General features: G+C 39.4%; 1 protein-coding gene across 1 annotated transcript in view; it reads right to left on the bottom strand.

Annotated features, from left to right (window-relative positions):
• The window catches only part of epha8 (eph receptor A8), a 649,052-nt gene that overhangs the window by 286,287 nt on the left and 347,095 nt on the right, over positions 1-15,670 (bottom strand). Inside the window, 1 exon segment of the mRNA XM_039755789.1 lies at positions 7,221-7,884. Within this exon segment, the coding sequence (XP_039611723.1) occupies positions 7,221-7,884 (664 nt within the window).

The following is a 15,670-nucleotide window of genomic DNA, read 5'->3' as shown; positions in this document are numbered from 1 at the left end:
ACTCTACTGGAGAACTTCTCGTTTCTGGCCTGATGTTTAGCCTGCTTCTCCATGGTGCATTGTATTCAGACCCCCAAGAAGAGAAAGGCATGCAGCTGCACACTTTGTATTAAGTTAAATCCATTTAAGTCAGTTGGGGGCTCTGTCAAGTTTGTTTCTTGATCTCTGTCTCCTGTTTGCGCTTTCCATTGACTGGATATCAGATCATGAAACTGACCATGGGATGGGTCCAGCAGCCACAGTACCAGACAATAAAAATAAAGGCAAGGCTTAAGGTTTTGGACAAAGCTCTCCATTGAACAATCAACCTATGATATAATCATCACCTTTGGTTTCAAGATTTTCAGAAGGATTAAAATAATGAGAAGGCAGGAACAAAAAGTTTCTAAAATATATAATCCATGAAAGGGTGGGATGTTGTTCAATGTTAGATTGTTATGGTACAGTCATGGTTTTTGCCTGACCTAAGTTTATTTCCTGTTAATTTAATATTTTTTTAATTACTTAAATATACATTTTTGTATTATATTATTAATACTACTGTATTTTTGTTTTGCCTTTGTATTTATTTAATATTATGATATTTATTGACATAATGTATTAATTTTCTTATATTTAATGTGCATAGCATTATTTGCTGTCTGCCCTGCTCCCTGTATGTGGAGCCCAAAGAGGCGGGGCCACTTGATTATGCAGCTAGTTGGACTGCCTCAGCTGTATAAAAGACAGATCAGCATTGGCATCATGTTTCTGCTTTGTTTCCTGCCTTTCATTTATAATATTTGGACTTACTGGATTTGATCCCAGCTTAGTTTAAAAGGTAATGTTTTTGCTTTTATTAAGTTCCCCCTCCCCTCCTTCGTTGTGGACATTTACAGATATTGAACCTTAAAGAAGCCTCTGCCCTGTTTTTGAGCCTAGGTTGCCCTGAAGTCTACCTGTTGTGTTCTGCCCTGCCTGAGAGTGGTGAGAACAATCCAATGGTTCCTGACCTAAGAACAGGGCAGGCCTAGGCTTTTGTGTATTTTTTTTTTTTTTTTGGTGGTCTACAACCATTTTTTCATGTTGTAGTGTCAAGATTTCACAACAGAGCAGACTTCTGTGGTAACCTGATGCTCCTCTGGATTAAGAGTAGCTAGTTGTGGTTGACTAACGGTAGCTTCCTGAGGGACGTACACCAGGTAGCCTACTGTGTTAATGAGGGAGACTTGGGTAAGACCCAGAACAAAATAGAGGTTACATTTTTCAGATTGTTTGAGATCCTCTGATAGTTTTAATTGGAGGAATGAGAGACAGTTGCTGCAGTTATGGCAGTGTTTCTCAAATAGTGGGGCTCCGTCAAGGGGGGCGCGTTTGACCTCGGGGAACATGCTTTTTTATTTTTCTTTTAAATTTTTTTTGAATTTAGAATGCACTTTAAATATTTTCTGTTACATTTAATAAAGCTATTCTTTGTTGTAAATTGGTCCATATTGCTTTCTTTTTTTATTCTCTTATACGTTAATAAGGATACAGTGTTATGCAGAGGTGTACTTATAACAATTTTATAGACAAATGATACTATTTATAGTCGCGCAAAATGTTTTCTTCTTCCTAGGTTGGGCATGACAGAAAATAATTGAGAAGCGCTGAGTTATGGACAGCAGTTCAGATTTTTCCACTATAACCATAAGTAGGAGAAGTGAGAATGAAGAGAGAGGGTGACTCTGCAAGTTCTTACTGCAAAAGGAATTATATAAAACACAACAGTGTTGATAAAGAGAAAATGGCAGTGTTGTGCATTACTTAGCACCATAGGCACAGGGTTCTACGTTCACCCCCCTGCCACATATTTTCTTTGCACATGATGGCCCCTTTGTATAGTACTATTATTTTTTATTATGCCAATACAATTCAACATGGTGGCACAAAGATGACCTGTTGTGGCATTTTTTAGTTCTTCAGCCTACTTATCCTGCATTAAGTGCACATGTTTTACACATTTTTCCAGGTACTTTGAATTCCTCCTAAATCATTCATGCTATGGTACAGTAAGTGGTGACTCTGAACTGGCACCATTTCAATGAGGGAGGTTTGTGTGCCCAAAACTCCTACAATCAGCTTTTGCTCCCCATATTCCTAAAAAAGAACTTGCATTAGGATGGATAGACTAGGAAAGAGTGCTGTTGCTTGGTGATTTTACATTTCGGCAGATCAAAGCGCTCTGGTAGGTGAAGGAATGTTTGAAGTTACATAAGTGTATTTATCAGTAGGAACTTAGCCGATGGGTCACTCTCTTTCCAGCATCAACACTTCCCACATATCACTTATGACAGTAAACACACAAACAACAGCAGATGTGTTTTAGCCTCTACGCGTGTACTGAAGGAGTTTCAAAACACCAAAGAGCAGTGCAACAGACCATAAATGTATTGTTTACCCTTTCAAAATGCAGAAAAATATACACAAATGCTCAATATGTTCTTCAGATTTACTCTATAAAACAACACAGAGAAGCATTTCATTCTCTTTCAGATTTTGAGGGTTTACTTGGGATGGAGTGGTGGCTCTGAGGCTAAGAAGCTGTGGTGGTATCCAGAAGGTTGCCAGTTCGATTCTCTGTCACTGCCAAAAGAGATCCTACTCTGCTGGGCCTTCAAGCAAGACCCTTAACCTGTAATTGCTCCAGGGGTGCTGTACAATGGCTGCTGACCCTGCACTCTGACCTCAAGGGGTATGCGAAAACTAACAAATTCCCTAATAAAAGAAATTGTATAAGGTGAAATAAAGAACAAAAAAAAAAAAAAATGATGGGGAGAATTTGTGAGTCCATCCTGTTTGAGTTATCATGGATTGATCAAATTTAATGTCCCTCTCTTAGTATGTGCCCTGCCCGTCACTTTCAACCCCACCCCATGTCTTTCTCTTTTTTCTGTGTAGTCCCACCTATTGAATTAGAACTTTGAACTTTGTTTGGTTTATAATGAAGGTGTAGCAGTGCTACCACTGGAAGAACTCCATTTCCCAGCAGCCCCAAACGGGAATGCCCTAAAGTGATTGCCGCAAATGGGCACAGGAGCTGCTGGGGACAAGTAGGGACAATGGAAAACTTCAAAAAGGGCTGCTGAAGCAGCATTTGGGGGGCTTTGGGGGAGTAGGGTGTTGGTTGTGTTTCCTTGCAACCCGTATGTCCCGTCCAATGTAATTATTTTTAGCCTGGATTGTTACTTGCAAGGATGAATGGACTGTCTCTTACCTACCTGTTGTGTAAATTAGAACATTAGAACACTCTAGATGAGAACAGGCCATTCAACCCAACAAAGTGTGGCAGTCCTATCCACTTATTTCTTCCAAAAAAACATCACGTTGAGTTTTGAAAATCCCTAACGTTTTACTGTCTACCACACTATTTGGTAGCTTATTTCAATTGTCTATCATTCTTTGTGTAAAGAAAAACATTGTAATGTTTGTGAGAAAATTTACCCTTAACAAGTTTCCAATTGTGTCCTCATGTTCTTGATGAACTCATTTTAAAATAACATTCTCGATCCACTGTACTAATTCCTTTCATAATTTTAAACACTTCAATCATGTCACCTCTTGACTTTTTTTTGATTAAACTGTAAAGGCTCAGCTCTTTTAATCTTTCCTCATAATTCAGCCCCTGTAGCCCTGGAATCAGCCTAGTCGCTCTTCTCTGGACCTTTTCTTGCGCTGCTATGTCCTTTTTGTAGCCTGGAGACCAAAACTGCACACAGTACTCTAGATGAGGCCTCACCAGTGTATTATAAAGGTTGAGCATAACCTCCTTGGACTTGTACTCCATACATCGTGCTATACAACCTAACATTCTGTTAGCCTTCTTAACACAAATTGTTTACACAGATTATTGTAGAAACGGAACACACATGAAATGCATGTGTTCTAAATAACAATCTATTATTTCCACTCTAAAACTCCGGCACTTCACTCCCAGATAATCAATCAAGGCATGAGGTAGGAGAAGTTTGTGCACATTCTGCAGCTGTGGGGGGATGGAATAGCAGGCTGCTTGCTGCTTGTCTTTATCGGCACATTTACAGGACAAAAGACGCTGATGGAGAGGTGCGAACAGATTTTTTGTAGGCTCTGGTAATTCTAGTGTTAATGGCTTCTGAACACTGTCGGGAAGTTGATAGCTTAGAGTCCACTATGTCCACTAAATCCTTCCCATAAGGTGTACTCTCGATTTTCCGACCACCCATTGTGGTAATAGTGGTGGATTAGCCATTGTGTGTCTTTGTAGGGAGCGCTCCCACAAATATTACCCCTCACTTCTCAGGACTACTAGTAGGACTGTTTAATTAATTTATTACGGAAGCTGTTTCAGAGATTGTCAATGTCATCTTTACTCCATACCATTTCATCCGTTTCTGCAGTTTTGGAACTATGATGAGGTCTTTGTTATGAGTATTGATTGTTGGGATTGATTGTTGTGTGTTATATTTGTTTCACCGAAAAGGAAAGAGATGGTTGTCTAATTTTTGTTGTTTATATTTGATTTTACACTTAATTTACTTCACTCATTTGTTTGATTGGTGTCTGTATCTGTGAGTGTATGCGGGCCAAGGCTGTGTGCGTTCCTGGAATCTCCACCAAAAATAAATAACTCACCATCCTTGTGATGGTGCTAATCTGAGCAGCACTGCACTGCTGCTGATACATTAAACAAAATCCACTGATGTGTCCACATTAGGTACAGGTGCGATTCCAGATGTTGGTAGCTTTATACTTTTCTCCACCATAGCAATAAGAGATGCAGCAGGAAGTAATTTAAAGAAAGCCCCAGTCAACTTGGCCTTCAACTGCACATAAGCAGAGGAATCTGCCAACTCAACTCCACAATAAACTCTTTGCTCAAATTCCATACATGTGTTCTTGTTTTAAGCACCTTCTTCAAGATTGCCTAGTTCGTTATTTGGCATTGACTGTTGTTTTTGTAGAGCATTCTTGCTACTGTGTTTGTGCTTGATTGAGTTGTATTTTGCTATAAAGTTTTGTTTCTTAAAAAATGAGCACCTCAAACTGTGAACCAATAAATACTAATGTCCTTAAACTCTTGAAGACCGTTGGTAGTCCTCAGTAATCCACAGAAGCCCAAAAACCAGGTGAATATCCCATCACATACAGGAATGCCTCATAAAATCTTCCTGGTGTGAATTGTATTCATCTTCAATTTTATTATTATGGAAATGTTATTATGTCTTAGTGCTGGCTTTTTTTTTTCGGTTCTACAGAGTTTTGCCTCCTCCTGGTCATCTGACCCTATCACCAGACTCATTTTTAGAAACACAATATGACTTTGTACATAAGGATGTCACTCTTCTATTATTTACTGTATATAGTGATGTTTTGTAAGATCGTATGGATTTATTTTTCTTTGTGACATATTCTTTATTATTCTTACTTTATCTTATTTGTTTTTTTTTCTTTTCTTGTAACTTTCTCTTTGACATCTTGTAAAGTGCTTTGAGCTACATTGTTTCTATGAAAATGTGCAATACAAATATATGTTGCTGTGCAGTGGAGAATTTTTGTCATTGGTTGTGGTGACTGTTGGATATTTGAAATATTTAAAAAAAAAAAAAACATAATCATCTTTAATGTCATGCTTGTTTTAAAGGGCATCACCATTACTTGTATTTTCATCTTAGTAATGACCTGGCTGCACATGTGTAATGTCATTGAGTAAATGGATCGTCCGTTCATCCAATCACTATCTGAAATTATGGATAAACTACAGACTTTGCTCAAATTTGTTTTACTTTCCACATAAAGAATTCTAGGCTATACTTTTCTGACTTTTTATTTTGGTTTTCAGATTGTTTTGATGATGCTTTGTTTTTGATCTTTGCTTTCCTTGCTTTCTGGGCCATTCATTATTAATTTTACCTTTGAGTGCGTTTTTGACTTTCCAGTTACGATCCTTATTTTACTCTTATCTGAGTTTTTTCTCCTGATTCTTATTTTTTTTTTCTTGTTGCTATTTTTCCACTCTTACAACAATACTTAAGCTATGCATATTCTAAGTGACAGCAGTCTCCTTGGCTAATTCATTGCATATTCCATAGTACCGTTTTTGGATTACAGTGTTCAGTCAATACTGTACCACAATCAGGTCACCCCTAATTACCACAGGGTATTCTGCACACTGACTAAACCCCAAAAATGTTACAAATACTTGAGGTTACCCTTTGATGAATAATGCCCTAATGTGTACTGAAGACTTTCCCAGCAGCCAAATTGTTAAATTTCCAATCTTCAATTGTAGGGGTCCCCTGCTTTAGTGTACAGATGGGTACAATGAAGAGAATGCGTCTTATTTGGTATGTGTGAGGATATAAAAGTGTGCTGTCTGTCACATGATGTGACAGCAATGCAAATGGGGTTGTGGCACATCAGAGTGCCTTCCCAGCAGAGTTGGGCTCTTAAAAGGTCACCGCCAGTGCTGCTATTCCACAAACTTCACCCAGCTGACTTGCATTTTCTGAGTGTAGATTTAGGATTAGTGGCTTTTAATTAAATAGCCAATTTGTAGAAGCTATGGATTAGACAGGATAACAGCGGACCTCTTCTACCCGGGGACTAATTTAAAATGGAGCAAACACAAGAGATACATGAAGCCCTGGAGCAGAGGAGACATTTTGGCTTTATGGATTCTTTTGAGCCACAGGCTCAGCTTTGTTTACTTAATTTGGTAGTGAAGATAATGTCACAATTCCTTAATTGGTGTAGCTCATAATGATAGTAATGATAATAATAATAAGCCCTGTGGTAAATGAGCCTCAAAGTATTCATGAGGAAGGCTAGCTCGCTTATACCACACCTTATTCCCTCTCTTATACCCTCTTTTTCAGCCATGGCCTCCTTTTTCTTCTGCCTGCCACCACACTCCATGGCCTATCAAAAACCATGCTACATTGTTGGCCAGTAAACTATTCCAATTGATATTTGTACGTCATGCACATATGATGGATACATACTGGCAGCACCACCAGTTTTCTACCTGGCCGTGACACTAGAGCCAAGTCCTGCTGACCAATGTTTATAATTGATTTTAGCATTTATTGTGTTCTATTCACATGAGGTGAGGTTGGCAGTATCTTCTTTAGCCCTTGTGGATTCTACCTACCTTTCAGACTCTGCTTAGTGTCAGCCCCTGCCCACCTCCCTTCCCATCTCCGTCCTGTTGGCACACTCACCCATGCAGGCATCCCTATGCTCTTCAAAGCCAGCACTGCAGACACATCTTCCAATTGGGACCAGCCACTCTCCCTCTGCACTGCAATACATTTTGGGGGTGTCTCTTTCCTCAGCGTGACCCACACACTGGCCTCTCACTTCCACCAGAGAGGAGGAGTCTGCCCCGGTCACCACATCAGTGAACATTGCCAGATTGCGAATCATGGCTGTGCATTTCTTGTAGTAGACCCGCACACTCACAATGGCAAGGCAAGCACCAATGTCCTGTACAGCCAAGTAGAAGCCTCGTCTTGCTAAGGGGCCGACTCCACGCACCTCAGTGTTCAGCTTAAGCCGTCGCACTCCCAGGTCCACACCAGTAAAACTTTCATCAGCAGCAATGGTGTCAATTTTGGTGAACTGGTTTTCCCAGATGTTTGTCCCAACGTCCCGATCAGTCTCGTAATAGTAGAGGTTAAAGGTCTCTTTGCAGGTGCCTAGAACCCCTGGCATGCTGTTGCAATCACGAAGCGTGAACTTGATTTCAACATAAATACGACGGGCACCATCTCGTTGGATCCAGTTGGTACGCAGCCAATTGTTTTGATTAGGGGTCATAACGTTACACACTTGGTAGGTGTGAATGGGGCTGAAGTATTCATCCATCTCATTAATGGCTTCCCACTAGAGAAAAGAAAAAGATAGAGAAAAAACTTTAAACTATTTGGTGAAAGTAATTCATCCTTAATTCTTAGAACTGGACGAGCCAAGAACATCAGTGGAACTAAAGAAAACAAAAACACACTTGCAGAATGCCGATGCCTTAAACCCCCCAACATATTCAGCTATAAATACAACATCTCCCATGAGGCCTTGTGGTTTCCCAGTACACTTAGAACATTCCTCCACTTTGAAACTGGCACCAGTGCCCTAGGACCTCAATGGAAGATCAAAGTTGAAGAAAATTGAATAGCAGAGATACATTTTGATGAAATGTAAAGCAGAAGCCACACATTTCAAAACCCTTTAGGCCTACTGGGCGTTCCACCAAATCTGAAGCTGGTCGAACATTTTAATATCCAAATCCTGCATTATTGACTTTTTTTTTTTTCATCTTGTCCTTAAATGGAATGGAAACTGTATAATGAAAACTGCATCTCCTGGAAAGTGTGAGGAGAGGGAAAGTTTTAAAAAAGTAAACTGCTGAATATGTACAGTGCCTATAGAAAATGTTTGCCCCTTGGACATTTTCACACTTTCTTGTTATACAACATTTAAATACAATTGATTTAATTTTTATTTTTTTTAAATTGATCAACAGAAACAGACTCTTTAGTGTCAAAATAATAACAGATTTCTGCAAAGTTGTCAAAATAAATTACAAATATAAAACACAAACTTAATATACAGGCATTGTACCAGAGAAGAGCATCACACCTAAACTGGCAAGGTGTTCCTGTCACTATAAGAGGTGCTGACATTTTATGTTTACTATTACGCCATTATTAAATCCAGGTGTCTTTTTGCTGCTGTTCCTACATTTACAGTACGTGGCACACCTTACAATTCTCCTCCTTCTCCTCTAGTATGTGCCATGCTGATCAGCAGAGCTGGCAAAGAGGCAGTGACAGATGATGAAAAACATGTGGGTGGGGGCAAAGTTTTTAGGGGGATAAACTAAAGAAGCACTTATCTATTATATAGTTCCTTTCATATCTATCTATCTATCTATCTATCTATCTATCTATCTATCTATCTATCTATCTATCTATCTATCTATCTATCTATCTATCATCTATCTATCTGATTATTCCACATGCTCTCATGGTCCTTATCATAGTGTCAATGCACATCTAGGCCTGTCCAGACCCATAGGACAAATCCAGGCTAAAATGTATTATACCCTTTTCACCTTGCTGCCCAATCTGATGCCAACTTTCCCATTTCTACTGTGATCCAAATCTTAAGTCTGTGACATCCACAGTCCCATTATTTTTCCAATCACTTGTCCTATAGATGTGCAAAGGAACAGGTGCACCTGCTACCAAAATTTTATAATGCACTTGTCTCCAAATTGCCCAGTTCCCCATTTTGCAAAAAAACACAACAGAATGCACCCACACCTCTGTAAATTTCCAATAATTGATAACACATCCGTAGTATAAGTTAAATTCAAATCTTATTCTGTCTCTGCTAATAGAGTTCCCAATTCTTGGTCATTTCCACTGCATTCCATAAATATACATCACACAATCACTAATCCTCTGATTTTTCTGAAGTCTGTCATTTCTCAGTTTATTATTTACCACACCTACAGAGTCATTCCAACCCTAATTGTATTCTACATCTAGTACCAGTCTGCCCAGTAGCATGCAAGTTTGCCAGGCTTACACCTGGGCACAAATTCACATTGTAAGATCCACAGACCCCCACATCTTAAAACATAACTTTCCCCCCAACCTGTCTTGCACTAACTGTACACTCACAGAACAAGTCCAACCTAAATCGTTTTTTGCCTTTATGATCAGATTACTTATATTTCCATGAACATAAATGTTGCCTTCCTTTTCTTTAGGCCTGAAAATTTCTCAATTACTTTCTGTTTAAACTGAGTCACTTCACTCAATGTGACAAACAATGTAGCCCCATACTATTACCTAGATCAATGTTTCCCAACATTTATTTCTGTAGTGATACACTTTTTGTAGCGAAACTTATCCCAAGGCACACCATTATTTTACTAACTACAAACACATTATATCTTATACATGTGCTCAACTATCTGAAGGGTCGGGACTATTGGAGATGTCAGTTTGAAAAGGAGCTCTGAGAGAGTGTTCAACAGACATGGCACTTAGTGAGCACTTTGGTGGCATCTCCAATATGCGTTGCCCCTTTGCCCATCCCTATCTGCCTCAGAGTCAATAGATAGCCACACTTGGTGACCTGGCACAGTCTGACTTTGCTTCCATTAGTTAGCTTCAAGGTCTCAGGATGTCTGTCTGCAGCAGGATACCTCTAGTCAGGAGAGGCTGAATTTATTTTTATATAAAGACTCAAAGCTGTAATTGTTGCCAAAGGGACTTTTACAAACTACTGAATTAAGAGAAACTATATGAATGGTAGATTTTTTTTTTATTTTTAATAAAGTTGCAAATCATTCTGAAAACATGTTTTCATTTCGTCAATATAGGTTATTTAGTGTAGATTGTTGGGGAAAAATGTCAAATCTATTTAAATTTAAATATATAGCACTATAAAGTGTGCTGAAAACGAAGGAGTGAATACCTTCCTGAAACCACATATGATGGTTAAGGAGTGATTGGCCTCAAAAAAGAACCAAAACCAGACCTGGGGCCTCATGTATAATGCCGTGCGTAGAACTCACACTATAACATGACGTAAGCACAAAAGCCGAAATGTGCTTACGCACAGAAAAATCCAGATGCAGGAATCTGTGTGTACTCCAACTTCCACGTTCTTCCGCTACATAAATCCCGATCAGTGTGAAAACTAACGCTCGTGCACGCGCATTTTGTAACGCCCCAACTCCTCCCAGAATTACGCCTATTTGAATATGCAAATCAATATAAACCGCCCTTAAGCGCAGCCTTCTGTGAAAAGACAATGGGAAAAGCACGGGGAAAATATAAGAATTTCAGCGAATACCAAGTGGAGGCAAAGGGAAAATATACTATTTGTTCAAATAAACCGTGGTATAATCAACAAAATGAAGTTGATTGAGTGACATAGCGTGTTGGAGAAACTTGAAAGCTCACATTCACAAAATCGCACAGTGCCGGAAATAAAAAAGAAGTCACATATCAAAGTCGCCGTGAAAAGAAGAGTTGTAAGCCCACTGTCTGAGTGTCATATGAAAGCTTATTAGGGTACAGAGAAAAAAGGCACACGGTGGGGAAAAAGCACGAAATGTCAACTTTAATCTCGAATTTTCCACTTTAATCACGTAGTTTATTTTGTCATTTAGTAGAACATTATAAACTTCATCTTAAAATCGTTTAATTAACCAGTTTCTCAAAATTACATCGTAATAAAGTAGCACGTTAAATGCTTTGTTTTGTATTTGATCTTCTATGTGCTCTATGTGTGTGAATCACTACTTGCTTCTTAAATTGGCTCTCTTCCTCCAACTGGACACAGAGTCCATTACATTTGTGATATTACAGCTCTCTGAATAACTAAAATACTGAGATGTATACGTGATGTCATTTTCATGATGATAGGAGCTAAAGCACATTATTAAACATGTGTTTCATGAGCCTCGTGCTCATGACAAGCATTTATCTTTTGTCGAAATTTGTCGCTGCGTTTTTAGCTGTGTTGTTATTTTATCTTTCTGTTTTATATTCAATATATACTGTATTGGCGTGGCCGCCCCAAGAGTCCTTGCTTTTCTTTCCCCAAGTAACCGATCGCCACACAATCAGCTCTGTAATAGAAGTTAAGCCATCTGTAAGCTTAGCGCCGATTCTTCAAAACGTTTAAAGAACATTGAAATATCTTCGTAGTACATGTTTAATTATTCTATCCTTCATGACACTCCCAGTGAAGAATATAGATTATTTAAATAAAGTTAAAGTTTTATGTGTATAATTTAACAAACATATTTTGCTGCATTTCACCTTAAAAATGATATCGTCATCATATGTAAATACGCGCTTTATAAAGTGGCCCAGGTTGTGAGATATTATAACTGTAGTGCAAGTTTACAGTGGGGTGATTGTACTTATAAGTACCAACAGTTCTACAAGGAGCAATTGATTGAATGCATTTAAAGTTCTTGGGATGAAACTGTTTCTGAACCGCGAGGTCCGTACAGGAAAGGCTTTAAAACATTTTGCAGTGGCTGAGACAGAGTGTCCTTAAAGCTGTATACCGATAATTCTCTTTCCGATCAGCTGCTGCTGTGATTCACACTCAGATACAGTGATATAAATACTCCAAGTCGTGCAGTGAGAGCAATATGGAAAAAGATGATCCGTTGTGGCAACTCCTAACGGGAGGAGCTGAAAGAAGAAGAAGAAGAAGGAGAAGAAGGAGAAGTGAGAGTAACAACGCTAAAGCAGTTATGGTATTTGGAATACTATGGCTGTTCCCTGGACTATTATATTGTTACAAGTTAATTACAATCAGATGCGTTACACTAATAAACAATATGCGGTTAGTTTCTGTGTATTTATAAAGCCGCGTCATGAAAATAATGAGTAATCACACAAGAACAGTACCATTGCTTTGACGCTGGGTGCCGCCAGTTTGCAAAACCGGCGGAGAACTATGCGACAAGGCATGAGGTACCGTGGAAAAGTGCGTGACTTTACGCCAAGTGTAGGTTTTATACATCGCGATTTGAACGTGGAAAAGTTCTTACGCAACATTTCTGTGCGTACGCACCGTTTATATATGAGGCCCCTGGACCTTCATTTGTCTGTCTAGAAACAGGCCTCACCCCAAACAGCCTACATACAAACTCAACAATGAGGTATCAAGGCCTACACAGGACCAAAATGAGGTTCAGAGCTTTGCAGTTCAAAACTATGCCCTAAATTAACCAAATTTATAAAAAAAAGACCAGAGGAAACTATAAAACATCTGGCATAAAGGACAAGGAATTTATTCACAAATATCAAAAAATAGAACAAAAAACGAAAAAAGAAAAATATGGTCTTGAATGATTTGCCAAAAAAGCAATATACAGCCAACAAATCCAAAAATGAAAACCAATCCAATAAACAGAAGGAAAAATTCAGTAAACTAGAAAATCCAATGCAGTAGTCACACCTCTAAGTCTAAGGTTGTGGTTCTCTCTGGAAAAGAGCAAGTGACAAGCAAGTTCAAGTATCACAGGATCTTGTCCATGAGCAAAAGAAAAAGGAAGCCTGTAATCGACAAGTGGATTGGAGCAGTGACAGCTGTTCTGCAGGTGCTATAATGCTTCATGGTGGTAAAGCTGGAGCTGAGTGTAAAGATAAAACTCTTGGTTTACCAGTTGATTTACATCACTGATCTCACCTATGATCATGAGCTGTGGATAATAACTGAAAGATCGCAAGTACAAGAAGCATACATCACGATTTTTCGCAGGCTGGCTGGGCTGACACTCCATGATAGAGTGAAAGGCTTAGAAATTCAGGAGAGCTTCTGAGTACAATTGCTGCTTCTCTGGATTGAGAGGAGCCAGTTGAGGCATGTCATAAAGATGCCCCCATTCAGCCTACTCTGGAGCTGGTCTGTGCATGTTCCCACTGGGTGGATTACATTATTCAGTAAGAAGAACTGGAATCCATAGCTAAGGGACAGTGACATCTGGGTTGACCTACTTGGCCTGCTGTCACCACAGCCCTCACCAGGGAAAGTGATGGAGAAAGTGAAATAAGATTCTCACAAAGAAAGTCTTTACTCCACTTACTTCAATGCCATTCTGGAGGGCCTAACTCTCTGCCATGAAAAAATTGGCAAATGTTGGTCCTCCAATGGATCGACATGGTGGCCTCCACCCAATACTCTATTTTAAAGGGCCTGGGCACATAACTAAACATACAATAACTGCATCAACGCAAAAATACATAAAATACATGCAATACCTAACAAATAATTAATTAACAAAATAAACAAACACATTACCAATAAGAAAATGTACAAAATTATATTTCATAAACAATAAAAATAGTAAATTAAAGAAAGCTTTACTTCAGCCTTGAAAAAAATTGATGGCTAAACCATAACAAAGAGTGCGTGTGTGTTTCAGGTCAGGTTCCCCTTGTTCATTCCAAAATAAATTAGTTCATCTCCTCTTAGGCAGGATCATCTACATGGGGGACACCCAGGTAATTACAGACAACAATTAGTGAATGAAATGACTAAACAACGGACTCATTAGCTACTAATAAAAGTCACTAATTGAGGATCTAATTAAGCAAAGAGGAGGTGGTGGAGGTGGCATGAAGCTTCCCTGTACACACTTGTGTACACACAGCATGAGCTCCCAGATGAAAGGCTGAATGGATATCCTCTCTGCGTAGGACTTTTGGGTAAAGTCGTGAAGATTTTTCAGTCAGTGCTATCTGGCGCAATATCCTGGGGTCTTGCCTTCCATGCACCTAATATTATCAGGGTAATCAGCTGCTCCTCATGACCGTTACCGGGTTAGAAAAAAGAAAAACGTTTTCACTCTTCAAGTGCACTCTGCTCACTCCCTTGCACCTGCCTTTGCTTTGGTGTGATCAAAAAATTGATGAAGTGAATGTGTAAAGTGTGGAGGCCTTAGCAAGGCACCTGTAACAAGGGTTCAGTCAGTGTTTCACATACGGAAAACTGCCACAAGGCTTACTTGGACCGATTTAGGAGAAACTCCAGGGAAAGATTTGGAGGTTACACAACAAGTCACATGTTTGACTGTGTTTCTACAGTTATGAGTATGATGGCCTAGAAGAACTCCTGTGAACATGTCTCTGACTTTTTGCCAGCTCCATCCCTTCCAGTCACCAGAAGAAATCACAAATGACCATCAGTTTCAATATAAAGGTAGCCATTAGGTGTGAATGATTAAAGACTGACAATTATATTCTTTTTTCTAGAGCCTACGGTGAATCCCTAACTCTGCTTATGTCTTCTCTTTCTACCCAGTAACATTTTACCAAGGCAAGGATACAATGTGGTCAAAAGAAAAATTGAAACTCTATGCTTAAATCTTTATTTTAACAGCATGCATATATGCCAGCCACCCAACCCAAAACAGACAGATGCAGGAGGCACACTTATAAAAGCATACGTGATTTTATTTTATTTTCTTCCTTTGTTGGAAACATCTTCCCTGTCTCCCACAAACACAACAACGCACTCCAAAGCATAAAACACTGCACGATACTTTCCTTCTTTTCTTTTCCTTTCTCCTTCACTCCTCCTCGGCAAGCTTTGTCTCCCTTCTCCCCGCTGGCTCCTTTTATATGTTACCTGGAAGTGTTCCAGTTGCTTGATGATCTACTTCCGGGTGTCGTGTAAGGATCACCTTCTGTATATGGGCTCTGGAGCAGCTGCAGCGTCCCCTGGCAGCACCCCCGGATCCCAACAGAGCTGTATCCATCTCCATCTCCCATAAAGCCCTGTGGGAGTCTGAGGCACCACTGTCACCCAGTGTTCCAGGGAGTAATGCTCTGTCCACACTTGCTCCCCCGGTCCTTCTAAGGACGAGGCGTCTTGGCCGGGCAAGGATCCCAGCTGTCTTTGACAAAAATGCTGTAGACTTTGCTTATTGTGACTGTGCTGTGAGGTGTAAATCGGTGTTCACATAAAGATCATAAGTGTGGATGAACACAAAAATGTAAATCACACAAAATATCACAGTATAAACACACAGGTGCTGAAGGATTCAATCTGTATTATAGTAGGCAGCATATTAGCCTGAAGATAAGCAGGGAGGATTGGGTAATTGACAGTGATATATTACACAGGT

This window comes from Polypterus senegalus, chromosome 6, assembly GCF_016835505.1.
Source record: "Polypterus senegalus isolate Bchr_013 chromosome 6, ASM1683550v1, whole genome shotgun sequence".
Classification (NCBI taxonomy): Eukaryota; Metazoa; Chordata; class Cladistia; order Polypteriformes; family Polypteridae; genus Polypterus; species Polypterus senegalus.
The sequence above is the reverse complement of the archived record's forward strand: the minus strand, read 5'-3'. Positions and strand labels throughout refer to the sequence as shown.